Source organism: Pipistrellus hanaki (genome assembly GCF_964339955.1).
Source record: "Pipistrellus hanaki genome assembly, chromosome: 3".
Lineage (NCBI taxonomy): Eukaryota > Metazoa > Chordata > Mammalia > Chiroptera > Vespertilionidae > Pipistrellus > Pipistrellus hanaki.
This window is the reverse complement of record NC_140505.1, coordinates 150,213,672-150,241,111: the sequence shown is the minus strand read 5'-3', so window position 1 is coordinate 150,241,111 and position 27,440 is coordinate 150,213,672. Positions and strand designations below refer to the sequence as shown.

Here is a 27,440-nt window from a genome sequence, read left to right as displayed (position 1 = left end):
GGTTTCTTACATTATTTTCAATTTTCTGGATTCTCTTGCCTTCTAGCTTCTGTGGAGGAGTGTCTTCTGGCTCTTTATGTTCCAAATCTTTGACTTGATTCTTGCGATCTTCCCTTTTGTTTTTAGGACTCTGTAAAATATGTTTTATTTCAGACAATGTATTCTTTATTTCTTGTTGTTCCCTTATCATTTCTTGATGATCTCTTTTCATATCCTCATAGGTCTTATCTATCTTTTCTAGGAAATTCTTGAAAAACCTTATAAGCGTGGATTTGAACTCTATATCCAGACGCTTTTTGTCCTCCATTTCTTTTGTTTGTGATTTATTTTGTTGTCGCATTTCGCAGTTACAGATGGGATGGGGTTTCAGGGTGGAGCCTGCAGCTTTGGCTTCCGTCAGCCCCGCCCTATGCGGGTCCTTCAGTGCTCGCTGCCGGCGCCTCTGAGAGAAAGGTGCCCTCGATTTTCGCCTGCTGCCAAACTGTCTATGCTCTCCCCCAATGAGCCTGGTATTGGGGTTCAGTTCAGTTGGAAGTGGAGTTGGAGGTGGCGTTCACAGCAGTCTGGAGCCCCAGTCTCCTTCCCGTCAGGGCAATCCCGTGGCACAGCCGGCCGGCCCTTCTCTGCGCGCGGGTGTGCACGCCGCCGGGACCTCCTTTCGCCGCGGCTTCCCCGGGGTCCCGCCTTACAGCCCGGCTCCCTATGGCTGAGCCTGGGTCCCCGGGGTCTGGGGAACTGGGGTTCAGAGCAGTCAGGGGCCCAGCACAGTCGGAGTTTTATCTCCTTTCCGCTAGGGAACGCCCGCCAGGCACTCGGTCTCTCCCTCCTCTCTGGCTCCGTCCTCTCCGCGCTCCCCGTCTCCATACCTTGGGCTTTTCCAGCTCCTCAGCGCCTCCTTCTGGTTTTGTCCTTGCTTCTCGCTGTAGAATTTCCAGTCAGTCAACCTTCCTGTAGTTCTGGGCAATGTCCGTTTTATATTTTAGTTGTATTTTATTGAAATTGTTGTGTGCGGCTGCGGCTAGGTCTTCACCTGGGCGCAGCCATCTTTGTGGCATGAATTTTAATATATTTGCTTTATTTAGAAGAAAATAATTTTCCTGAAGATTAAAATATAAATAATGGCAGTAATAACAGCAATAGCATCAACAGTAAAGTGTTCCAGGCACTTATTTAAACCCATATTTATATATCGTAATTCATTTAATCCTTATAACAGCCCTCTTAAAAAAAAAAAAAAAAAAAAAAAGTATTATTAGCTATTACTAGGGGCCCAGTGCATGAATTCGTGCACTTTGAAACAAACTCTGGGCCACAAGGCTGTTGTGGGTACACATGCAGGTCTTGGCCCCTCCTGCCATGACCCCCCATCCCCTGTCTGCCAGTAACCCTCTCCCACCACTGCTCCCACACACTGATGGTGCCAGCCCCACATGCATCCACTGACAGTGTGGAGCGATTGGGGCCAACACCAGCAGAGGGTGCAAGTGGGGCCAGCACCATCAGTGGGTGCCGCCTCTATCACCTCTCAGGAGCAGAGGAAAATGGAGAAGCCCTGAGGGGCAATGCCAGGTACCAGCAGCAGGTGCGATCAGGGCCAGGGCCAACAGCAAGTGTGAGTGCCAGGCCGGACTGTGGCGTGCGGGAGCAAAGCATTTTCAGTAACCTCCAGAAGTTCTCTCCAATGACCTGCTTTGGTCTGGCACCCCCACTCATCTGCTTCACCATCCTGATGCAGTCGATGCCCACCATGTCCTGCATGTGCCCCTGGTGGTTACCACACGTCATAGCTACTGGTTGTTTGGTTGTTTGGCCGTTTGGTCTATTTGCATATTTGCTTTTTATTATATAGGATTATCTGCACTGTAATATTGGGAATATAATAGAAACATTAAACTAACATACATGAAAAAGTATTTAGATTACTGGAAAGTGAAAGTTAGATGAAGAATTTGGCAGTATGTGTAAATATTGAAATGGAGAGTAGGAGGGAAACGTAGTGAGAATTTTATTTTAAATAGAAAAGATGAAGATAAGCTATGTGAGATCATCCAACTCAATTCCCTTTGGATCAAATGTGCCTCTTATAGAGGGGAGGTGACTAGGTCCATGACTGACAAACAAGTAGATGCATTGTACTACTAAGAATTTCTATGAAATGAACGTTAATCCTCAAAGTTCAAAGAAAGTAAAAGTTTTCAAACTACACTTAATTGGGGGTGGAAGAGACATCGTGGATTCCATCACCTCCAATGTATCTTTATTTGAGGGAAAATGGCCTTGGATTCATTAGGAAAAAACCTCTTCAAATATATATTTGGGGGGAGGGGAGATATGCTGCCCAGTTATTAGTCTCTGTTTTGGAATCATAGCTTCTATTTTCTAACTTAATAAATGTTATTTATGAATTGGGGGGAAAAAAGGAAAAGAAAATGCACTTGAAACTAATAAAGTCAGAATTTCTATATACAAGTAAAAAACCAATGGATATTCCTTTGATCAGAGTAAGAAAATACAACATGTGTTTGTGTGACTTTCCCACCTTTGCCTGATTATCTGCTTTATTTCTTTATTTGTGTTAAGTATATAACAGTCTAGGAATTTGGATCGTTTACTATGACTCAAAGTTGAGATTTCCTGGACTTTTCTTTCTTTCTTTTCGTTTTTTTTTTTTTTTTCTTTTCTTTTTTTTTTTTTTTTTTTTTTTATAACTAAGTCTGTCTTCAAATATCAGTCAGAATCCCAGGGACCCACAACAAGAAAACCTTAGCAGTCTACTTCATGCTTTTAAGCAGAAATCCTTAGTGAAAGATGTTAGGTTAATTATTGAGGGGGGGGGGGGGGGGGAAAGATGGTCAGTGCAGCCACATTTTAATTTATTGATATAATTAATACTTATTTGAGATAGAATTGGTCGACCTCTTCAACTGAAATTTATTTTCATATATTTTGATTAGATGTTATGGGTGAAAAATCTCATTTGTCATTATGGATTTGAACAATCAATAAGACAAAACAAATTTAAAATATCCAAGGAAAAGAGTTGGGTTAACTAAGAGCTAAATACATTGAAGCATGAAAATGTAGTTTCACATGCAAATTTTAGAGACCGTATTTGCTCTGTCAGTAGAACTTAGAAAAAGAAAGAGGGGGGGGGGCGGGGGAAGATATATTTTAAATGCCACCGGAATCTTTCCTTTTTCGTCAGAAGCTTACTCAAGCTTGATTTCTTTCACAAAGCATTCCTCCGAAAAGCTCATTTTACTGTGTTACTTTTTTTTGAGCTATTTTAAGTACACTTATAAGAGGTGAGTCTTAAGATAGTGCATCATTTTTATTGTTTTAGAATTAGGATAAATCTTAGAGAGGAACTGGAGTATGGATGAGGATGTTACCAAGCGTCCCTTCTTTTATTAGACTAGCACCGAAAGACATTCTGAGAGTAATTTGGGACAACTGAGTCAGACCCTCACAGGGCTATGAAATGATTAAATGAAAATGCAATCAGCAGTGGCCTGGGCACGCGGCCTGGTGAGAGATAATGCCGCAGCTCTCTAATTGGCTCGCAGCGAGTGTGCGGGATGACGGATTTCAGTTGTGGTATTGCCACCCTGCTTCCCCCAGCACTATTATCTCAGAGTGACACTTCCATTACTCTGAGCGGAGAAAGATGAACGTCACCTGTCAGGGGCTGGTTAATTGTGTTGCTAGATGTATGTTGCCAGGGCGCAGGTTGGACATTTATGAGCATAACTGCTTCCTCTGATGTCCGCCATCCTTCAGGGATCGATATGGCTCTTACAGTAAGCGCGTAATTGAGTGAAGGCACTTACCACTGAGGGGCAGAGGATGAGCCCATTGTGTGAGCTTCATTGTCCATACATTTACCATAAATGAGCTGATATTTGCCATTTATTGTGTGCAGCATGGTGGAAATGGAAACTAATGTGCCACGTTTCTATGTTTTCTAGATAAATGGGGAGGATGTCCAGAACCGAGAAGAAGCAGTGGCCTTGCTCTCCAGCGAGGAGTGCAGGAGAATCGTGCTGCTCGTGGCGAGGCCGGAGATTCAGGTCAGAACAGAGAGCACAAGTCTCCAGACCGAACTTTATATCCATTACCTGCTATGCTGTATCAGATCCATGTCATGGCTATTGGTAAAACCAAATGTACAAAATACAGTGGAGTCATCTTTTCTAACTTGCCAGCCTGATCCATCTATAATAATGAAAGTGTAATATGCTAATTGGATCTGACTTCCTTCTGGACAATTTTCCAGACGATGCCGGGGCTGCTAGGGAAGCCTGGGTCCTGGGTGCCTGCCAGCAGCCAGAGGGAAGCCTAGGTCCCAGGTGCCAGAGGGAAGCCCAGGTCCCAGGTGCCAGAGGGAAGCCAGTGCCGGCAGCCGAGGAAGGAAGGCCTACACCTGCATGAATTTTATGCATTGGGCCTCTAGTATAATTATAAGTTAAAATATTCCCTTATATTGCTCCACAGAATGGCAGCCAAACATCATCTTTAAAACACACACACACACACACACACACACACACACACACACACAAAATTGAGTCATTATTTTCCTCTTCCACTTACCAGTTACTTAAATGAATTCATAAATGAAAAATGGTTGACTCTACATGATGTTCAATTCTGTGTGGATCCTTGCTGAAGGTTTTCATCTAAAATGACTTAATTGGCATTTTAAGGTACCTTGAAAGAATCTCTAGTGAGAGAAGCATTATCATATCTAGCTATCAACTTAAATCTTTTTAGAATAACTTTACGAAATAAAGTGCCTTACACAGCATGGAGTGGTTCCGGGTATAGCAAATGAATTTTTTCCAAGTTCAGTGTGTCAAAAACATCTGTCTGTCCCAAAACAAACTGATAGCTTCTAAAGGAACTTTTTAAAATAACTTTACGGGGGGTGGGGGTGGGGGAATGAAAGTAAAGGAGAGGTAATGGTGGAAGAAAAGTACTATTGGTACTTCCTTTTATATCCTTTTTACACCCCACCACCATGCAGAAAGGACATTACATTGTCATCATTCTCTCCATCTGTCAGGAGTTTGAATGAAGTGGGTAATATCACCATTTGTCTCCTGGGTTATTGATCTGATCTTTTTCAGACTCAGTAACTACATACTTTCTATAAATTACATTGAGTAAGTATATTTCAGTGTCAGACCGAATCCTGACTTGAATATAGTAGTTATAAAAGATCACCCTTTCCGCATGTATTTCCTTTATGCCCTTGACCGTTCTAAATAGTTCCCAGAAAGCCTTCCATAGCCCAGGGCAGGGTACAAGTTACACCAGAGGGCTTAGCAGTGAGGAAGTGAGTCCATGCAACTGTCTGGACGGCCTCTTTAAGACTGAATTGTTAAAGCGCATATGAAATCGCACTCATTATCTGGAAATATCACAAATCCGTTCATCCTGCTGGTCCCATTTTCCCGGAAAAGAACAATGAGGCTAGATACATATTAGTGAAATTCGTGGTAAATTAAAGAGCACGCAGTAGTCATCCCTGTTGTAGAGAGATATTTCGATGTTACAGTGTGGTTTCCCTGCCCTTTCCAGGGGACTGCTAGAGAACTTCATTAATTTAGAAGGAAAGCATTTCCTTCCCACATAGCTATAAAGGGCTTGGGAGAGAATAGGAATCAGTGACATAAGACCAGCTCTTGTTCATCTCAGGTGGAATACATATGCTAGCTAGAACCAGTGACATTTTCAAATGTCTGGCTGCACCCCTGACCCAAAAGAATCAGTGTTGAAGGATGCATTTTCAAACAAGACTTCCTTTCCACAGTTGACAAAAGATGGTCGTCTGACTCCGTAGTATTCGTTCTGCCTGTCAAAATCAGCATCTGCAGTAGTTCCATGATTCTGGCCCTTTAGCCTTTGCCACACTGGAGTGGAGCTAATGGCCTTTAGAAAATCAGATTTCCAGGAAAATAAAGGAAAAAATGCATTGGAACATCACTCTTTAAAAATGTAATTTAAGCAGTACCTGCTATAAAGTGGCATTAAAAAAAGATTTTTTTTAAAACCATTGTCTTTATATCACCTATATTTTTATCAGTTTTCACATATCTCATTATTACATTTTTTTTTGCATGTATATTTGATTCAGGAAGAATGTGGAAGCTTTTCGAGTGCTTTTTCTAGCCATTTTTTAAAAATTTTTCAAATCCTCTCTACATTCTAGGGAATGATCTAGAGAGTTGCTAGGGGCAATATTGTGCAACTGTGCAATATTTTTAAATAACTCATTTCTTTCATTCCCTGTCAACTTTCTTTCATTTTCTGCCCATTTTCTTCCTCAGACCATTAGTGATATTGCTCTTCTCTCTTCCCCTGGGGACATGGGGGCAGAGAGAGCTCTCATAAGAATTTGTAGCCCCTGCTTTGGTGACAGTTCAGGTTGCTTCTTTCTCTGCGATGCCAGCGTGAGACCCACTGTCGTGCAGACAGATGCCCTGCATCACAGGGACAGTCCCCCCTTCCCTGCAGCTCAGCTCAGGGTAAAGTTCTGTCTGCTGTGGCGCTGGGCGGACTGCCATGAATGCACATCTAGGTGAAAGGGAGGGGAGTGAAAGGGAGTGAGCAAGAGGAATCTCTCTTTATTGTGTGTCTATACTTCCAGCTCAGAGGAAAGCCGTATCATAGTGGTCACACACTGAAGGCAAAAGGCAACTCAGGGATCTGTGGGGTTCGTTAATAAGAAAAGAGGTTTATGGGGAATCATTCATTTCCACCCTGTGGTCTCCTTATATTACCCACCCCTTCCTTTAAATTTCAGAAGGAAGTTTAAGTTGTTCCATCATTCATTGTGTCAGTGTCAGCAAATATTTTATTTTGACCTGATTTAAGAAAAATTCCCCAGTGTGCCTATCAAAAGTAAACACTTCAAGCTTTAAGTCATTTCTTTTGGAGTCTGCTGTTTGCAGCATCTTAAAAGGGATTAAAGAATGTCAAACTTGCCCTGGCCAGTGCAGTTCAGTGGTTGGAGTCTCAGATCCACACTGTCTTGAGTTCTGTTCCTGATCAAGGGCACATGCCTGGGTTGCAGGTTCAATCAGCAGCCCTGGTTAGGGGTGCATGCAGGAGGCAGTAAGTTGATGTTTCTTTCCCCCCTCCCCTTCCCTTCCTTCCACTCTGTCTAGAGAGCAATAGAGAAAGTATCTGAGGGTGAGGATTTAAGAAAAAGCAGAAGAATGTGAAACTTGGACAATTATAAATTGGACTGAATTTAAATTTTTAGTCTGCTTAATTTTCATAGTTCATCTGCATATCACAGTCAGCAGGGTGGAGCTTAATCAAGTTATTAAGGCTACATTAAGATAAATGAGGATGAATAAATGTGTCCAGGCTCTTGGCCCCACATAAAATTTCAGGTAATTTTAGTTCTAAATAGCCTTTAATAAATACCAAGAAACCTATGATTGCCTTCGTCTTAATGAACATGATACATATACAAGAATGTCTCTTCTGGTGCCCTTTAAAGTCTTTCTGTTAGACTTGTTTTTAAGTGTTAGATTTACTTATCTTTAAAAGGTTGCTCTGCCCATTTGTTTAGTGGTGAAAACCCCTGAAACTATTGTCAATTTGGCTCACTAGCAAGCTGCTGTTTCTCTGTAAGACAGAGTGAAGCAGAGATTTGCCAATCATTCAGTTAATGTAATCAGCACAGACAGCTAATTTATGTAATCCAGCTCCAAAATCCACTTGGAGAAAAATTATCTGTATTGGCTGTCAACACTCATCATACTAGCAAGGTAACCACCAGTTTTTCATTTCACTTTGTACTGAGAAGCCAAAGGGATCCATTCAGTGTAATTGGTGTAAGATGTCCACAGGAATTCCCGGGTTCAGCGCCCACAAAACACAGCCCTGTGTGCTCACTCCACCACCCTTAAATGCAATGTTTGCAGCTGGGCCTGAAGAATGGATTACAATAAACATGACATAGCATCACTTTTTTGGTTTTACTGTTGTTTTTGAGAAGAATAACTTAGACTTTTTTTCCCCCCAAATAAAGATGTCTGTTTGTGGCAAGCTGCCACCTGGTTAACTTGGAATCCATTCACCTAAAACTTGAAAAGCAGCATGCGTGGGGAGGGCACTTTGTAGTCACATGGGGGGAGGGGGTATTGTTAAGGGAAAAAGTCCCATCGTCTCGTGGCCCTATTAGTACCAGTGCATTTCTTCAACACAGGGCTGGTTGGAGGTAATGAGATGACAGCTGTGGATGGGACCGGGGGCTTTTCATATGCTATGAAAGACAGTCACGACTGTGCTGGGAGATCCACTGGGTTATGAGAGAAAAATCTGTAGCCCTGTCTTAGGAAAGGATGAAAGGCATGAGAACACAATTTTAACACCTTTTCTTCCTTCTGAGAGGTGAACTATCACAGGCCGGTATTCTAAAGAGAATCATTATGATAAAAGGAGCTGGTCGGGCGTCGCCATTTAAGTTTCCCCTATTTTAGCATGAGTCCTCACTAACCTAATAGAAAGCACTAATGTATTCTTGTGCAGCTGGACGAAGGCTGGCTGGAAGATGAAAGGAACGAATTCTTAGAGGAGTTAAACTTGGAGATGCTAGAAGAACAGCATAATGAAGCAATGCAGCACACCGCCAATGAGGTGGAGCAGGTAGGGCCAACAATTTGAACCATATCATTTGAAATGTTGCTACTTCTCTTTTTTAATATATAACCATAAATGGAGTAAAAAAAAAATCAAAGCGTCTGATCAAACATATCTATAATGGTAATTTTGAGAGCAAATGATAATCTCAAATGAAGCAGACGGAATGCATACCATTTTATTCTATAAAGAATATTTGTAGTTTGGGTAGCTGAGGGACTGTTGTCAGTAGAGTACAGTAGTATTCAAATGCTGACCCAGATACTGTTCAACCTAATTCAGAAATTGAATAGTAAAAATGCATGTTGCCTCTCAGTATGCCAGCTGGAGACAAACTACAACTCCTAAGGTGACCCCCTCCTCTCTTCCCTGAAATAGTCATTTTATACTTTAAAATTAATGTGTGTATTTGAATATTTAGGCAACTAAGAGAAGATAATGACATGATGTAGGCCATCGATTTTAGTTGTGTTTTTGGCATCATGATGATACCTTTATGATAAAAATAGGAGCAATTCTACCTGAAATTATTGACATCAAATAGGCTCACCTATTTATTCGGTGAAAAATTCTGAGCTCCACACGTGTTCCGAGCACCACACGATCCTGAGAACACAAAGAAAAATGAGCAAAGATCCTGCCCTTAATTAATTTGTAACTAGTAAAAGATCACACCGTGGTTTGGGGAAAACCAAGTCATTTCATTTTTGTTGTTGTTTTCTTATTAGATACAGACAAGATCAATATGTCCTAGATTTTGTTCATGACATTCATCTGCCTAATATATTTTATTAACACTTCTGCTGTCAGTTTACTGATTTATTTAATTATCATCCTATTCGCAACATGAATCCTTAACACATCTTAAAAGACAATTTAAAAAATATCCTGACAGGGTTAGGAGCATAACACATAAACATCCTATCACTTTACCAAGCTGAATGATGAAATATGTTGACATGCTAGCATCCCATAACACAGATGTAGTGCATCTAGGTGCACATGTCCATATACTAAATAAATCATGAGATGGCAAATGACAGTGTCTACATAGGCATGTAGGCTCTATACTCTCCCCTGGTCATGGATGCTCATTGGCCACCTCACAAAGAGTAGTTCATGATTAATGCAGTGCTGCTACTATCGTGGTCCTTTTCAAAATAGAACAGTCTGAAACTTGAATGTATGACTTCAACACTGGCCACAAATAAAGATATTTTGGGGTGGCCGCTGCTGGTTACAAGCAAGAAAGACCTTGCTCCAGGGCTTTTCTCTCTCAGATGCAAAATGTTGCCTGATGCAGAATTCAGAATTGACAGGGAGAGAGATGTTGGAATAAAGAGAGAAGGAGAGATCCTGCCCAGGTGAAGCGATACGGTGTCAGATGCTGCCTACTCATCAGATATAATACAAATGCTAGGTCTTTTGAGGTAACGCTAGATGTTCCTGAGGTTAGATTTTTATTGTGTGGAAATTTTTCTTCACCAGGAGACTGAAACATGATGAGAAGTGCAGAAACCCTTAAAAGTCCTTTGCCCTTATAAACAATAATACTGCATTAGGAATGTCCTGATGGAAACATTGCCTGTCACTATAATAATTCTGTAGGGAAATGATAAATGATGGAGTAGCATTGCCTCAGAAACTAGGAATTCTGGGTTTGAGAATAAAAAAATAAAAATAAAAACTCCTTTATTTTCTCATTTGGTCATAAACCCATGACAAAAGAAAGGGAACTTCAATTTTAAAATGCTTATCCATATTTAAACACTGAAATACATCACCATGTGAAAGTTTCATTTCACAGGCTATACTTGGTCCTGTAGCAGCTCTTGACACATTATATAACATCTCCCATAGTTTAATTTGTTTATATCACTAATACTGCATGCAGAATTTAAAAAATACTAGTATTCTTGTATTGGTTTCAGCTTATCATTAGATATAGGAAAATATCAATGTAAACACTGTGGTACAGAAACTCAAATGTCCAATATCAGTACTATTCCCTGGGGATTTCAGGAAACAACATGCAGATGTCACCACATTTAATATTGTTATAAGCTTATAGGGAGGAACATAGGGATGTAACAGGAGTTCCATTGTTAGTTACAATGACTTACAGCATTATTTTTCATCAATAATACATTTAAAATCAATCTCAGTATGTTTTTGCCAAATGAGGAATTGCATTTTAGGGAAAGATTGAGAATCCTAGAGTAACATGACGCATGGCCACATTCTCCCCTCTACATTTGTTACATTTTGTTCCTCATTACTTTTGGGGAAGAAAAGAAGTATCTGAGGAGGCCCTTCAGACCTGTTCTAGAATACCTTTTATTACCCATTCTACCCTTCTTTTTAACATTAGCAGGATTAATTATATACTTACTCCTGCTAGAGAAAAAAACTCAGACATAAGGAAACTATAGTCTAGAAACTGCTAGGTAGACTATATGAGGAATTGTGGGAAAAAGCAACTTGGCCCACTTCACAGAGAAAGAACTAGATATAAGGAGATGCAGTGGCAGTTTATTAGTCTGTGTGAAAGCCAAAAATTACCATACGTATACCTATGTGTATATATACACCTTTGTGTATATATCAAAGTATATTTTTTATATTATGCCATTATCTGGCAATGAGAGTGGCTCAGACTTTCAAGGGAACTGTTATTTTACACTCCGTAGAATAGAACCTTTGAAGGAAATTACTGGTTTAGCGTGGAAGAATCTTATGCAGTACCCCCAAATGAGTCCTAAGACATTACTGTTGCTTCTGAGCCACATGAGTTGGAGATGCACTGAGGTCAAAGCACATGTGTGCAGGAATGTGGCATTCTGGACACTTAAGAAAGCCTGACACTGGGCGACGGCCTTGCCTTCTAGACCTCTCTGTCACCAATATGCTAAACCCATCTGAGGTTACTCTTCCTCATCTATAGATAGAAAGTCCTAGGCTCCAATACTAACCTATTCCTGAAATGTTGTGATGTTCGCCTAACCATTACCAGTCTATTACTAACTAGATCAATAGAATGTCCTCTGAACTTAAAATTCAGGGGGGAAAAAAAATAAGGTTATGAGGCTTCTGAACTCTAGGCCTCCATACTGCTAAGGACCATAGACACTCTGTGTTACTCATTTTTTGTGTGTGTGAATTATCACCCCAGAAACTCATAAACATACCTTCACACCAGTTTCCCAAGTAAGAGAAATCCTTAAGAATCGCTTATATAACTGTGTCCTGTTTTATTTATCCCCAAGTGAGTAGCATAGCCACGGTCAGCTTTTGTTTCCTGTAATTCATGGCATAAAAAGCCGCCTTGAGCTGACTGCCTTTATGTCTAATGTTGCTGTGGATACTGAGAGTGCCGCAGCTGTTTAGGGCCCACACTTTTGCCAAGAAGCATTGTTTGCACAGCGAGTGTTTCAACAATCCGTGTTTTCTTTGTTTCCCTCAACACTGTTTCCTTAGCCAAAAAAACAAGAAGAAGAAGAAGGCACAACAGACACAGCCACATCCTCGTCCAACAACCATGAGAAGGACAGCGGAGTGGGCCGCACGGATGAAAGCTTGCGGAACGACGAGAGCTCAGAGCAGGAAAATGCGGCTGAGGATCCCAAAAGCACATCTTTGAAGAGCAAGAGAGAGCTGGGGCAGAGCCAGGACACCCTGGGGAGCGTGGAGCTCCAGTGCAACGAGAGCTTTGTGTCAGGTGAATACATCGACTCAGACTGCCCTGGCAACCAAGACGAGGAGTGTGAACGATTCCGGCAGCTCCTGGAGCTCAAATGCAAGATTCAGAACCACGGAGAGTATGACCTGTACTACTCGAGCAGCACAATAGAATGCAACCCGGGGGAGCAAGAGGGAGTGGAGCATGAGCTACAGTTGCTGAATGAAGAGCTAAGGAACATTGAACTCGAGTGCCAAAATATCATGCAAGCTCACAGGCTCCAGAAGGTAACAGAGCAGTATGGAGACATCTGGGCATTGCATGATGGAGGATTCCGAAATTACAACACCAGCATTGATATGCAAAGAGGAAAGCTAGATGACATCATTGAACATCCAGAAAAGTCAGACAAGGACAGCTCCAGTGCTTACAACACAGCCGAAAGCTGCAGGAGCACCCCACTCACTGTGGACCGTTCCCCCGACAGCTCTCTTCCAAGAATGATCAACCTCACCAATAAGAAAAACCTGAGAAGCACAATGGCGGCCACTCAGCCCTCTCCTGGACAGAGCAGTAAAGAGTCTCCCTTCCCCAAAGCCAAACCCACTGAAGGTTGTGGCGTTGAAGGCAAGGAGAAGGTCTCAGAAATCAATAAGCTTTCTGATCCAGAGAAGACGGGCAGCGAGCACGTCCCTTACCTCTCTCCTTACCACAGCTCCTCATACAGGTACGCCAACATACCAGCCCATGCCCGGCATTATCAGAGCTACATGCAGTTAATTCAACAGAAATCTGCCGTCGAGTATGCCCAGAGTCAGCTGAGTTTGGTGAGCATGTGCAAGGAGTCCCAGAAGTATTCAGAACCCAAGATGGAATGGAAGGTGAAGATTAGGAGCGATGGGACCCGGTACATCACAAAGAGACCAGTGCGAGACCGGATCCTGAAGGAACGTGCCTTAAAGATCAAGGAGGAGCGGAGCGGCATGACGACGGATGATGACACCATGAGCGAGATGAAAATGGGTCGCTACTGGAGCAAAGAGGAAAGAAAGCAACACCTGGTTAGGGCCAAAGAGCAGCGTCGGCGCCGAGAGTTCATGATGCGGAGCCGGTTAGAGTGTCTGAAGGAGAGTCCTCAGAGCGGCAGCGAGGGCAAGAAGGAGATCAACATCCTTGAACTGAGTCACAAAAAGATGATGAAGAAAAGAAACAAGAAAATTTTGGACAACTGGATGACAATCCAAGAACTGATGACCCATGGGGCCAAGTCTCCGGATGGCACACGAGTTCATAATGCCTTTTTGTCAGTCACCACTGTATGACCGAGTGAATGGGGATGGAATACAGCTGATTTTAAGGGGGTGCTACCAATTTGGGTAGAGTATGATTGCCTCGTTCAATGTGGCGTTTTTATATATATTTTCTGACTCTTTATAGTTTAAATTTTTGTAAGGCAAAAATACCTGGTAAATTTTCATTTGTTTTTTTCATATACTAGTACCTTTTATTTTTATTTTATTATTATTATTATTATTGCTGAGAACTTTCTTTAACTTGTGATATATTCATATTGTTCATTTATATATAAAAACAAAAGGAAAGAAAACAAAACACACAAAAAAAATCTTGAACAAAAATTCTAAGGAGCCAATTCATTTCCTATTTTATTGTATCTATTGTAAGTTAAGATCTGGATTTATTTCTCTAATTTACTTATTTTCTACTTTAATAACAAGTCAATGCCAAAACATTTCTATACTTGCTTCTTGGCATAATACATGTTAAATTGAATCTGTTAATAAATCATGTACCACATCTTATCTTATACATAAAAATCACCTCAGTTTATCATCCTGTTGTACATTTGGCACATAAATGGCCATTGTCTTTGTCTCAGTAAAGTGTAGGTGGACAATCTTCCTGTGATATGTAGTGACATTGGTCATGTAGCTAGATGATTGTGGTAATTGTGACAATAAAAGAGAAATAAATTATTGATTATCCTTAAGAAAAGTTACCAAGGAGTGTTTTATTTTCATTGTCCACTGTGGTTGTCAGATATAAATTAGTTATATATGTATACTATTTAGAAGACTCCTAATTGTGGGTTATAAAATGTGTACAATTTCTATTACTTTTCCCCCCAATAAAATTGTCTTGAAACTCTTCTTATAGATCATGGTGTCAAATATTCTTGCCAAGGTTAAATTAGGTAACAAATATAGAACATCTTATAGATGCTAGCAAAAATTTAATAAATATTGAGCTCATGCTTCCTTTGCCTACCATCCATATAAGGAAAAGCCAAGGAAAATTTAGGGAAAGATGTGGAAAAGAGGATCAGTGAAGTGTCTGAGATTGTTTTTAATGATACTATGTATTAGTCAGCTCAAGGTGCCATAACAAAATTCCATAGACTATAAGGCCTAAAGAACAGGAATTTATTTCTCAGAGCTTGTGAGACTGGGAGGTCCAGGACCAAGATGCTGGCTAATTCAGGTCCCTGATGAAGGCTCTCTTCCTGTTTTAAAAATGGTCATCTTCTCATTTTGTCCTCACAGGGTAGAGAAAGGAAATTCTCTGATGTCTCTTCTTATAAGGGCACTCACTGGTGCCATCATGAAGGCTCCATCCTTTGTGACTTTATCTAAAATGAATTACCACCCAAAGGCCCCATCTCCAATAGCTATCACATTTGGGGCTAGAGCTTCAACATATAGTTTGGTGGACACAATTCAGTCCATAACACTATGTGCATTTATTTATTCAGTCATTTGGGAATAAATTTGGGGGAACTATCTTTTTAATCATTGTCCACATAGACAATTATAAATGCCTTTTATGTCAGTTTATTAAAAAGTGAGATTGTTAGATTATCAGGTAGGCTATTAAGTCTAGTTTTTCATCATATACACATAAAAACCATATCATGTCAAACACGATGCCTCCACAGTGAGAGCCAGGTCAGCCCTGTGTATACAAACATGAGTTCAATAAAATTTTTATTAAACCCAAGAGATAGTTTTAACATAATGGAGATACAATGTGTGAATATTTTTGAAGCTACTTTCCTGTTTAAAAAAACTACAGTGGCTCCTTACGAGATCTTGAATCAGATTCTGATGCCTCAGCCTCTGTTAACGAGCCCTCCTTGCCTATTGTGCTTCTGCTGTAGATCTGCTCTAAGTTATTACTGGCTTGCAAACAACTTGCCCATTTCTGCTAAAGTTACCTATGCTATTCTACCTGGGATTTGTGTGCCAAATCCTATATCTTTCTTAGAGCACAATTACATATACATGTTTCTCTTTAGTACCTGTTTTGATGACACCAGATTTTCTCGGCATTTTGTCATATACTTAGATACAATACATTATTGGAAATTTTATTATTTTGTTATTTGAATCACATACATAGAACTTATTGTCTCTACGTAGATTTTAAGTTCATGGAATTCAGCCCTGGCATCTCCCTTTGTCTTTGTATACCTCTGGTAGAATGACATTTGAATAATAATGAATGCTAGTTCTTTTGTTAATTTAATTTTCCTCTATCTTCCACATATTAGTCCCTTCCTTTGTTAGTGTTTTCTTTATTCTTCTACCCTTCTAAGTTATTAGCTATGACAGATTATTACATAGATGGAAAGAAATGAACCTTATTTGCCTGTAATGAAAAGCTGGACTCAAAAATTTTAAGATAACGATAGTAATAGCAATCTAAGGCAAGTAGAAATTTCATCACTTCTAACTTTAGCCATTGTTAATCCAATCAATAAGATTACCTTGAGTGTGCCAAGAATTAACTTATTCAAATGGTTTTAAGAAAGAATGCCTGTCTGTCTGAAGAGCTCAGTTCTTTCCTGACCTGATGCCTGTGGTTATTATTTATCTTCTTGACACAACTGAGTTTAAATATGTATTGAATTTGTATTATTCCCATAGATAAATGTGATTTAGAACAAACGTAAATTTTTCCCAAGGAAACATGTACACATCTCACAGAATGCTGTGTTTCCAAAGCTACCAGTTTAATTTTATTTTTATTAAAGTCAAGTGTGCTTGCCAACTTTTTAAAAATGTGAGGATGGTGTTTTTCATGTCTGTGTTTATATAGTTCTACCACTTGAGAAATGTTGTTTTCAAAAATCAGTGGAAATCTGAAAAGTGTTATGCTTTATCTTTCTACAGAACATATCTTTGTGCTAAACATGTTTTTTTAGTAAATGAATAATAAACCTGTTACTCAGCAAGAAAAATGATTGATTATATGTGGGATATTTTATTTCAGTTCAGAAAATATATGTGGGCATAAAGAGGAAAAGTATTTTCTTTGGCTTGCCTTTGAAATTCCATATCGTCTAATGCTTATTATATTCAATATATGACAGAAGTTGGTGTTAGGATCCATATGTGAATGACTTGAGGGGGGTGAAAATAATGTATGCTTAATGGGCATTCCTTCTCTGCATGCCTTGAGGGGGGCTATTGTTGTCATCTTATTTTGTGCTGATTGGGCCTTTACAATATGTGTGTGGTCTGAGGGAGAACTCTTCTAACAAAGCCTTTCCATAGCTACATATTAATTTAACCCATGTCTTGGGTGTCTAAATCTTCCAGATCAATACATCCTTTTGATCCCTCCAATGAGCTTTAGCTCTCTGCTTCAAACTCCTTGTTTTGTGAGTTCACCTGCTCTTTCATGATGATCACTCATGTCTTCTCAAAATTCTCTTTTATCTGATCAGTCACAAAGCAGTGTTAATTTTTCTTCAGAATGTGTCAGATCATCTTTATTAAATATAAACTACTTTGTGGCTGGATTGTTACTATTTCATGCCTAACTACTTCAACAGTCTCTACTGGCCTCCCTGTACATCATCTCCAGTCCATCCTATATATGGTGGCAACACTTGGACTACTTTTGCTCACTGTGTACCTTCAGGAGTCTTTTCCTGAGAAATGGGATAAAATCTGAGTCCATGAGACTATTCTTCAAGGTCTTTGCATCCCCCACTTTATTCCATCTGACATTTCTCTCCAAATAAGACTTGTAATTCAGACCTCAAGAACACTCCATCTTGAGTAGATGAATAATTTGATGTTCCTTAAAACCAATGTTCTTTATTTTTAATTAAATTTTATTTTACTAATATTCTTCATTATCAATTTCCATTTTTTTATATTTCTATTAAAAACTATTAATATAATTTATATAATAATGTGTAATTATTAAATAATTTCTCTTAATTTTAATTAATGAAGTTGAACACTGTAACAGGGTCACTGACTAATTTACTTCTTTGAAAAAGAAACACAGGAAAAAAATGTTTTCTCAGCCAATTTTTTTCCATTTATTTGAAGGTTTTCTTCTCCCTTCAGTTTTCTAGCAGTATTTTCCAAAATGTATGTCTTTGGAGGATATTAAAGATCTTAAATGTTAGCCCAGCCAGTGTAGCTCAATGGTTGTTATTCCATGGACAAGGAGGTCCCTGTTTCAATTCCCTATCAGGGCACATGCCTGGGTTTTGGGCTTGGTCCCAATATGGGATGTGCAGGAGGCAGCCAATTGATGACTTTCTCTCATCACTAATGTTTCTCTCTCCTTTCCTCTCTCTGAAGTCAATAAATATATATACATATATTTATTTATTTATTTTTAGAAAACTTCAAATTTTGATAAAACAAACCAAACCATTTGCTCCTGTAAACATGCATGACATGGTTTTAGAATTTCAGTCCATTGTGACCACAGGAAGCCACTGATAAATAATTGACCAAGAGAACCATCTATTAATGAGCACTTTGAAAATTTTTGTTCTTTTATTGTTGTTGTTATTGTTCTTCGTTTGTTTTGTTTTTTGCTGTTTCCATTCAAGTGTACTACTCTTTCACCCAGAGCAAGACCAGTTCACACTGGAGCAGTTTTGTAGGAAGTCTGCTGGGGTTCTTGTCCCAGCATTAAGAAGGGTTTCAGCAATCTGGAGAAAGGCTGTGCATAGATGAAGTAGGAGCTCAAAGATGAAAGATAGTTTTGAAAGGCATTGGGGATCAGCTAAAGGAGGTAAAGACTCTTCTTTGTCTCAGGACCCCTTGCTTTTTATTAACACAATTTGTCCTAAGGCAAGGTGGAGATAATACACTTCAAAGGGTAGGGTTTACAGAAGCATTGTCAGATTGGGGAATAGCTTACAGTTATTCAGGTATTTGGCCAACAGGAGGCTTAATAACATGTATATTAAGATGCCCTGAGCTGTCTGGCAGTAAACAATCATCCTATTCAGGTTTGGTGGAAGTGCCTTTCCAGCCATTCCAACAACTAATTACATATGTGACTCAGCCCTTGTTGAGTCCCCAAGTTTCATCAACCTTTTGATAAAACTCTTGTAATTATGACAGGAATTTCCAATAATAGACAATCAGCAAGAATTTACATATGATTAACAGGTGGAGGTTGCTTTAACTACCAATGTCTCAACTAAATAATGAGTGATTAACTCTGACCATTCAGAGCAATTAAGGTTGACCAGCCTTCTGGATTTCCTTTTCACATTTCTCTATTAGTGACAATGATCAGTTTCCAGCACATAAGGTGTCTGTCATAAGTATAGTGTGCTCCACTGTTAGTAACCATTGCCACATATGTTCTCCTGGCATTCCTCTGTTTAAACAACAGCTGCTCAGGATTGGGGTGCTGTGCATTTTTCACATATTCCAGTCAATGGTGTTGTATTGCAATAAGCATTGCTCATGGATTCATGCATCAACAAAACTAGTCCTGCTTGTTATTCAGTATCCTACTACATGTTTTTAACTTATTAATATTCACTACTTATTTGCTTCTCCCATAAACCCCACCTCTTCCCCCTGGCCCAGCCTTGCAAGTTCCTAGATTTGTTTTCTTAGGCAAGTTAGTTAAGCTTGCTGCTGCTCCGTACAGTGGAGATAATGATAACCTTTTTCATATGTTATGTTTAAATGGATTAATATATATAAAGAAGATACAGAGAGTCCTTGGATTACATGAAACTCAATGAACTTTGTTTCATGGTTATGTTGCCATCTCCCATTTATTTATTTAAGAAAAAGTTCTGTCATTTTGACATATTTACATATGTGTTTTATGTTTTTTTTTGTTATTTATTTACCACAAGTAAAGATCAGGAATTGTTATCTTCTTTTAAATTATTTTTACTGTTTCATTTCATTACTGCTCTGTGTGTGCTCTATGTGAGTGACATGCTTATGTAGGCGGGTCCCAACTTACAGCAAAAATAGTGCTATGTGGTGCTGTAGGAACGGATCTCCCACATAACCCGAGGACCTACTGTATATGAGTTCTGTTTTAAAGTGGGAATTCAATAGATTTTAGCCATTATTTTTATTTTCACATAAGCAAACTGTGGCTAATATAATTTTATTAATCTGCCACAAATTCCACAGCTACTAAACAATAGATTCTAGATTCAAACTCATGATGGTCCCCTCCCCAAATTTTTCTTCTTTCCATTACTTGCAGCCTCCACAGTGAGAGTGGATTTTGGAGCTAATAGCAACTTGTTCACTTAAGCTCTACCAGTTCTGCTTCAAACAGACATCCAGACTCTGACACCATTTTCCATGTGTCATCAGATGTGCTGATTTTTTTGTTGTTGTTGTTTGGTTGCACTGTATCAGTCAGCTTATTTTTTGAATTGTATGTTACCTACAATTGGGGAATTATGGTGGTAGATTGTTTTTGATCAACCAATGAGCTTATGATTGTTTCTCTAGAACTAACATTTTGCCTCAAATTTATTATCACCTCTTGTCATTGTGCTGCCTACCAGTCCATGATCAGAAATGTGACTTTGTTGTAATGAGCCTCTTGGATATCCATTTGTAGAACTGTTTTAAATAGGAAGCATAGTCAATGCTAGCTATTCATTTATTTATTTTTAAATAGATTTTAGTGATTTTTTTACAGAGAGGAACAGAGAGGGATAGAGAGTTAGAAACATTGATGAGAAACATTGACCAGCTGCCTCCTGCACACCTCCCACTGGGGATGTGCTTGCAACCAAGGTATGTGCCCTTGACCAAAATTGAACCTGGGACCCTGCTGATGCTCTATCCACTGAGCCAAAACGATTTTGGCAATGCTAGCTATTTAATAAACCAAGACAGTGATTCAACTTCACATCTCTGGTGGTGATAATAGATTAAATGGGATACAACTTTCTATCCTGTCTTGGAATGGTTGTGAGACACTCTAGAAAGCAAAACCTACTCAGATGTTCCATAAAACCAGGCCTACACTGAAGTTCTCATTATAGCAGGGTCAGTGAGTATAGCATAGATTTCTATTGGTGTTGATTTAATTTACCCTGATTTAGTTTTTGAAACACAAAGATAATCAGAAAATTAATCTAATGGAGAACACACAAAAAGTAGAAATGATACAAAACAGTCAAGAGAAAGAAATGTGTTTGAGAATCCACAATGTTCACAGTGTTAAATGCATTACAAGGGTCATTAATAAACTTCTGTCTTGGGAAGATCAAATATGAGTACATGAAGAGAAATGTAACTAGATAAAGCAGTCAGTGCAGAATGATGGAGCCAGTGAGGAGCTCAGGAGGGTGAAGAGGAATGAGAGCTTCCTACAGGCTGTCGTCATCTTTAGGAAGCCTTCTCTAGTCTCACAGCCTGGAATAATGACTCACCCATAGGATAAGTTCTCATCAATTCTGTGATCCTGAGCAAGTTGCATCCCTCCTTTGAGCTTCTATTTTTCTCATCCATGAAATGAGAATATTGGAATAAATGATCCTCAACACCCATTTTATTTCTAACATTCTAAAAATTGCCAATAAATAATGAACATTTTGTTCCAAATTTCCCTTTGTTGTAGCCATACCACAATTTGTTATGGAGCCGTCTTAGATAAATTCATCATCTACCAGTGAAGCAAATAAGGACATTTTCCAAAGGAAAAATAAGAAAGCAATCCATTGGTGTAAAATAATGCCTAGCCCCTCTTTCCATTACTCACCAGCTGCCACATCATGTACTTTCTTTCGAGAAGCCATTTTTCTTTTTTTGGTTGTTTTAGATAGGACATTCATATTTTATTTCTCCAGTGACATGTTGAATACAGTTGAATATAAATTTAAGGTCTGCTTGCACACCAAAACCAGGTCCTTTGGGTGGTTCAGTGGAAAAGGTGAGACCCACACCTGGCTCACAAGAGAAGCATCTATTCCTTGGCCCAGGTTTTGGAATTTTACCAGCCTTGAGTTCATCAATAATTTCTTCACTATTTATAGTTGTCAGTATCCTCATAGTTGTCATTTAATTGAACCATTGGTGCATTTACACAGGCCCCTGAACATTCCACCTCTAGAAGAGTGAAAATTTTGTCAGGTGTAGTCTCCCCAAGCTTTTTCTGAATGGCCTCCACTATGCTGTCAGTTTCAAAACACACAGGGTAGTAGTGCAGACATGAATGTGATACTTTCCACGTGGAGAAGTCAGTTTTTCATGATGGTTACTGCACTCTGAAAGACTACATGTGTGTTCTACATTCTCAGAACATCACAGAGTTGTGCTCTGGAAGAGAAATTGGGATATTCTGACATGTTCGTAGTTATAGAAAAGATGGGGAGGGGAAGAGATTGTCCACTATTCAGATAACTCTTAGTTTTGCCCTCAAGATTACTCCCCTGCTGGCCTAAGCTTGTTGCTGGGCTACTTGAGAGTTTCCATGGTCAGCCAGCAGACACACTGGCTAGTTACTTCAACAACAAAAAAATATCAATATATAAGTGGGTGATAAATTAACACATTTATGGTTCAATAATACAATAGAATTCTATTCCCTTTCAAAAGGAGAACAAAAAAACAATAAACTTTTTATGGACTTAAATGGAATATTAAGTAAAAAGGGGTTGTTCTTATAACTTATATGACTGACATGTAAGTTACAAGATGGGTGGGAGAATTAGGTAGAAGCTAGGTTATGAAGGATTTCATATTTAAAGATGTGAAGGAGCTAAAGTTATCAAGTTTATGTTTTTGAAAAATCTGTAAGCAATTTAGACCTAATATTGTGTAAAGAAATATTTGGAGGAAGAATAACCAATTAGGAGGTTGTTCCAGTGATCCAGAAGATAAAAGAGCTTGAACAATGAGCCAGTGAATGTCGAGAGAAGATTTGACATATGTTAGAAACTAGGACTGTAGATTTAGCAAATAAAAGTACAGAGCACCCAATTAAATTTGAATTTCAGAGAAATAATGAATAATTTTTCAATATAAGTATATATTTGGAACATACTTATATTTAAAATTAATTATTATTTATTTAACTAAGCGTCTTGCATTTTATCTGACAATCCTATTAAGGAAGTATAATATAGCCAGGTCTTGGGGAGATTAGAACAGAGGGAGGAAGAAGACAATGGGAGATTAACAGAGGGAGGAAGAAGTTGGGGATGTGGTTCAGGTTTCTGTTTGGGTACTGAGTTAATGATGGTACCACACAGCAGAACCAAATTAGCATGAGAAACATGTTCCGGAAGAAAAAGTGTTCAAGTAAGTCTTGGGCATGTTGATTTAAAAGTGCAGGTAGGACAATCCAGGGAGAGATATCTAATGGGCAACTAAAAATATAGATATGGAATTTTGAATATTAGACTGTCCTTCCTGCACTTTTGTGTTGTGTTTACCAATAGAGAGTGGGTTTTAGAAACATTCCCACAGGCATCTAGGAAAGCACTCTACAACCAAATAGATAAATATTTCTTCTGAAAATAGCCCCATGAAAGTTCAGGTCAGGTTTTGCAACCCAATTATTGCGAGGGGATAAAGTGGCTTTCCCCTCCCCCAGATATTTATGAATTTTAGAATTTTAGCTTAAGGATTACAAACCTTACTTGGATCAGTAATAGAAAACTGAACAATCCCTAGTTACTTAATATTCCAATTTAATCCATAAAGAGTTTCCTTTTTTTGTTTGTTTGGTTTGTTGGTTGTCCTCTTTTTAAAAGGTAATAGTATTCTGTTGTATTATTGAATCACAAATATGTTAATTCATCACTCATTTATGTATAGTATATTTTTATTGACTCTAGTCTCCAACTATTGCAATCAATGCCTTCATTAATAAGCTTAGAAATATATACCATTTCATGCATGAGTGAGTATATCTCAGATAAGTTTCTGGAAGTAGAAGTGCAAGGCCAAAGGGTATGTATATTTTTTATTTTGATGGTTACTATCATAAATTCTGTCCTTCACAGAGCTGGCATGATTTGAACTTCTCCCAGCAAAGAATGAAAGGATCTACTCTTTCTACTTCTTCCTGTGACATTTTGGGCTTGTTTGTCTCCTGGCAAATGTCCATTCCCCTATTGGCCAAATCCCCACTCTATACACCCTAAGCTCTCAGTCGATGGACTCAGTCAAGGGAGGCACTGACAGGGGAATGGAGGACAGGAGGAAGGAAAGGCATGGTGTTTCCCCTTCCAGGAAACTATGCAGGTTTTGTGAGGCCTATGTCTTAAATTTTCAGATGTTCTAATTTAAAAAATAATAATAATAAATTATGAATTCAAAATTTGGCACAAAACAATTTATTTATGTGAAACACAAAAACATATCCCAATAAATAAATGTATTCTCAACTCATCTTCTCTTTACTCTGAGCCCCAAAATGTCCATGGAAATTCTATCACCACCCGACATGTGGGGAAGTGTGAAAGGAAGAAACTGAGTGAAACCAAGCAGCAGTCTTAACTGATCACAGCTATAATATCTTTATTTAACAAATTTTATAAAAACAGGTGACCATGTGAGTACTTTGACCAAGCCCTCCCAGGAACTGAGAGCAAATGAGAGCAAATGAAGGTCAACCTTCATTGAGTCCAACTTCCATCTACCTCTGGCAGCAACTCTCTGCCTGAGGCAGCAGCTTTGAAAAAAAGCGTGAGTAGTGCTCCCAAATCTGAGAGCCTATAAGACTTACCCAGGATCATTCCTGGCTTCCCACTATTTCTAATTTCTGGATTGTCCCATTCTCAGCTTTTTTATACTCCATAATGGATTCCCTTTATTAAACTCTGTCTTAGTTTTTATTTTATTTTATAAAGTACATTGTTATTGATTTCAGAAAGGAAGAGAAAGGGAGAGATAGAAACATCAATGATGAGAGAATCATTGATCAACTATCTCCTGCATACCCCACACTGGGGATCAAGCCCACAACCTGGGCATGTACCTTGACCAGGAATTGAACTAAGACCTCCAGATTCATAGGTCAACGCTCAACCACTGAGCCATGCTGGCCAGACTAAACTCTTACTTAAAGTAGTTCTGTTTTCCGCCTTTAACTCTGTTCTTGGTAGTAGATATGGTCTCGGTAAACAGATTCCCAAATAAGATTTTAGAATGGAGTTACTCTTTTGCCTTTATATAAACACATTTGTGAGCTTGAAGATAGAAAAGATATCTTAGAAATGCGAGTGTGCAATATATTACCTGCGTTTTTACTTAGGATTAGGTACATATTGAAATCAATATTTTAGGAAACTAAATAGTTGCTACATTGCAACATTTTTTCAATAAGAAAGTAGGATGATTACAAAGAATGTAGGGTAAGGTAATTTTGATAGCACTAGGGTTCTTATAATGGGGAATAAAGGTCTGTTTTTAATAGTAACCCATCTATGGGTCCCAAAATAGCTACTGACAAACTACGCTACAGAATGCCTAAAGTATCATATTTCCCTTCTAAGTAGTTTTTTTTATTATTTACTAATGATTTATATTTTAAACTTTTGTATCAAAGTAAAACATACATGTGAAACTATAAATTATCACAAAATGCTCATGTCTGTGTAACCAGTATCCAAGTCATGACAAAGAACATGGCCAGCACTCCAGAATCTACCCCTAAATATTACCCCCCCTCCAACTGTAAACAATGTCCAGGCTTCTAACAGGTTAATTTTGCTTCTTTCTGATGTTTGTATAAATGGGATCCTACAGTATAAATTCACTGAGTCTGGCTTATTTTATTCAGTATTTTGTTTGTGAAGTTAATCCATGGCTTTATGTGTATTGTAGTTAGTTGATTTTCATCACTATGCAGTACTCTATTGTTAGATTATCATAATTTATATATCTATTCTATCATTGATTAAAATGTGCTGTTTCCAATTACTGATTATTACAAATAATACTATGAAAATTCTTGTATGAACATGGTATACACATTTCTGTTGGGTATATACCTATCTATAATTCCTGGGTCTTAGATTATGCATGGGTTCAACTTTAGAGGTATGAAACAAGTGATTATTAAAATTTTTATTCCCACTAACAGTGTTTAAGAGTTCTCAGTGTTCTGCATCATTACCAATACTTAGAATATATTTTTTAATTTTGGGCAGAACTTATTTTATAAAGGTGCTACTTATGCCAGCTCAAAGCATCCAAAGATTATAAAAACTACTTATTTTTAGTAAGCATACAACCCAATATAGTGCCTAATTACTTATATAATGTCCTTTATTGTTCTTTCTCTTTTTAATTTTTTCCCGCTTCATTGAGACATAATTGGCATATCACATTGTATAAGTTTAAGGTGTACAATATGATGATTTGATATGTGTATAGATTGCAAAATAAGCCACAATAAAGTTATTTAATACTCCCATCCCCTCATATAATTTCAATTTTGTGTGTGATAAGAACATTAAGATCTACTCTCTTTGTAACTTTCAATTATATATTACTGTACTATTAAGTATACTCATCATGCTGTACATTAGATCCCCAGAACTTATTCATCTTATAGCTGGAAGTTTGTACCATTTGGCCAACAGCTCCCCATTTTTTTTCTATTTCCAGCCTCTGGCAACCGCTATTTTACTCTGTTTCTTTGAGTTTGGCTTTTTGAAATTTCACATTTAAATGAGATTATACAATATTTGTCTTTCTCTGGCTGGCTTATTTAATTTAGCATAATGTCCTCAAAATGTATCCATGTTGCTGCAAATGGCAGGATTTCCTTCTTATTTATGGCTGAAATCTATTCTAGTGTATATATCTATTTATGTGTATCACATTTTCGTTATCCATTCATCTGTCAGTAAATAATGAGGTTGTTTCCACATCTTGGCTATTGTAAATAACATTGCAATGAACATAGGGATAAAGATATCTCTTTAATAAACTTATTTCATTTCCTTTGACTCTATACCCAAAAGCGGGTTTCCTGCATCAGGTGATAGTTCTACTTTGAACCATTTGCAAAATCTCTATTCTGTTTTCCATAATGGCTGTCCCAATTTGCATTCCCATTAACAATGCACAAGGGTTGCCTTTTCCCTCACATCCTTGCCAGCACTGTTATCTCTTGTCTTTTTCATGATAGTCATTCCAATTTGTGTGAGGTGTTGTCTCACTGTGCTTTTGATTTGCACTTCCAGGTAATTAATAATGTTGATCACCTTTTCATGTACTTGTTGGCTATTTCTTTTTTAAAATGTCTATTCAACTTCTTAGCAGATTTTTAATTTGGATTATTTGGGTTTTTGTGTTTTGTTTTATTTTGTTTTTTGCTATTTAGTTGTAGTAATTATTTTTCATAGGTCACCTTTTGGTATGAAAACTCACCCCTCACTGTAGCTGATTGGACAAGAGAGTCTATGTATTACTCAAGGTTATCCAAACTTGAGGCTAGCCATCTGCCTAAGAAGTGACCTGGAATATTAGCATTGTCCAAACAAGAATACTAATCATGTGGATCAGTCAAATTTGCTAGGAATTTGAACTGGAGCTCTGGGGAGATCATCAGTTAGTTACTAGCTAATGATGAAGTCAATAGATACTCAGAGAGAAAGAAAAACATCTCCATAATGGTAAAGAACTAGAATAGGAAATATATGCATTCTCAAGATAGGACAGTTTTGTGAGTTACTATCTAGTTCCTGTCTCCAGAAAGCTTGATTCTTTCAGTTCATACTTTTTTGTGATGACCGTAATAAGATTTCTTCTGGTTTACATGAGGACTAGCTGTATGATTGAAATTCCTATATCCTTTATCTCTATGTGTAACT

At 38.4% G+C, this 27,440-nt stretch overlaps 1 protein-coding gene across 1 annotated transcript in view; it reads left to right on the top strand.

Annotated features, from left to right (window-relative positions):
* The window catches only part of PDZRN4 (PDZ domain containing ring finger 4), a gene marked incomplete at its 5' end in the record, with an annotated part of 339,478 nt that extends 322,901 nt beyond the window's left edge, over nucleotides 1-16,577 (top strand). The window contains 3 exon segments of the mRNA XM_084876634.1: nucleotides 3,969-4,070; nucleotides 8,548-8,664; nucleotides 12,136-16,577. Coding sequence (XP_084732760.1) covers nucleotides 3,969-4,070; nucleotides 8,548-8,664; nucleotides 12,136-13,659 — 1,743 coding nt within the window. The 3' untranslated portion in view covers nucleotides 13,660-16,577.
* Between the last annotated feature and the right edge of the window lie 10,863 nt (nucleotides 16,578-27,440).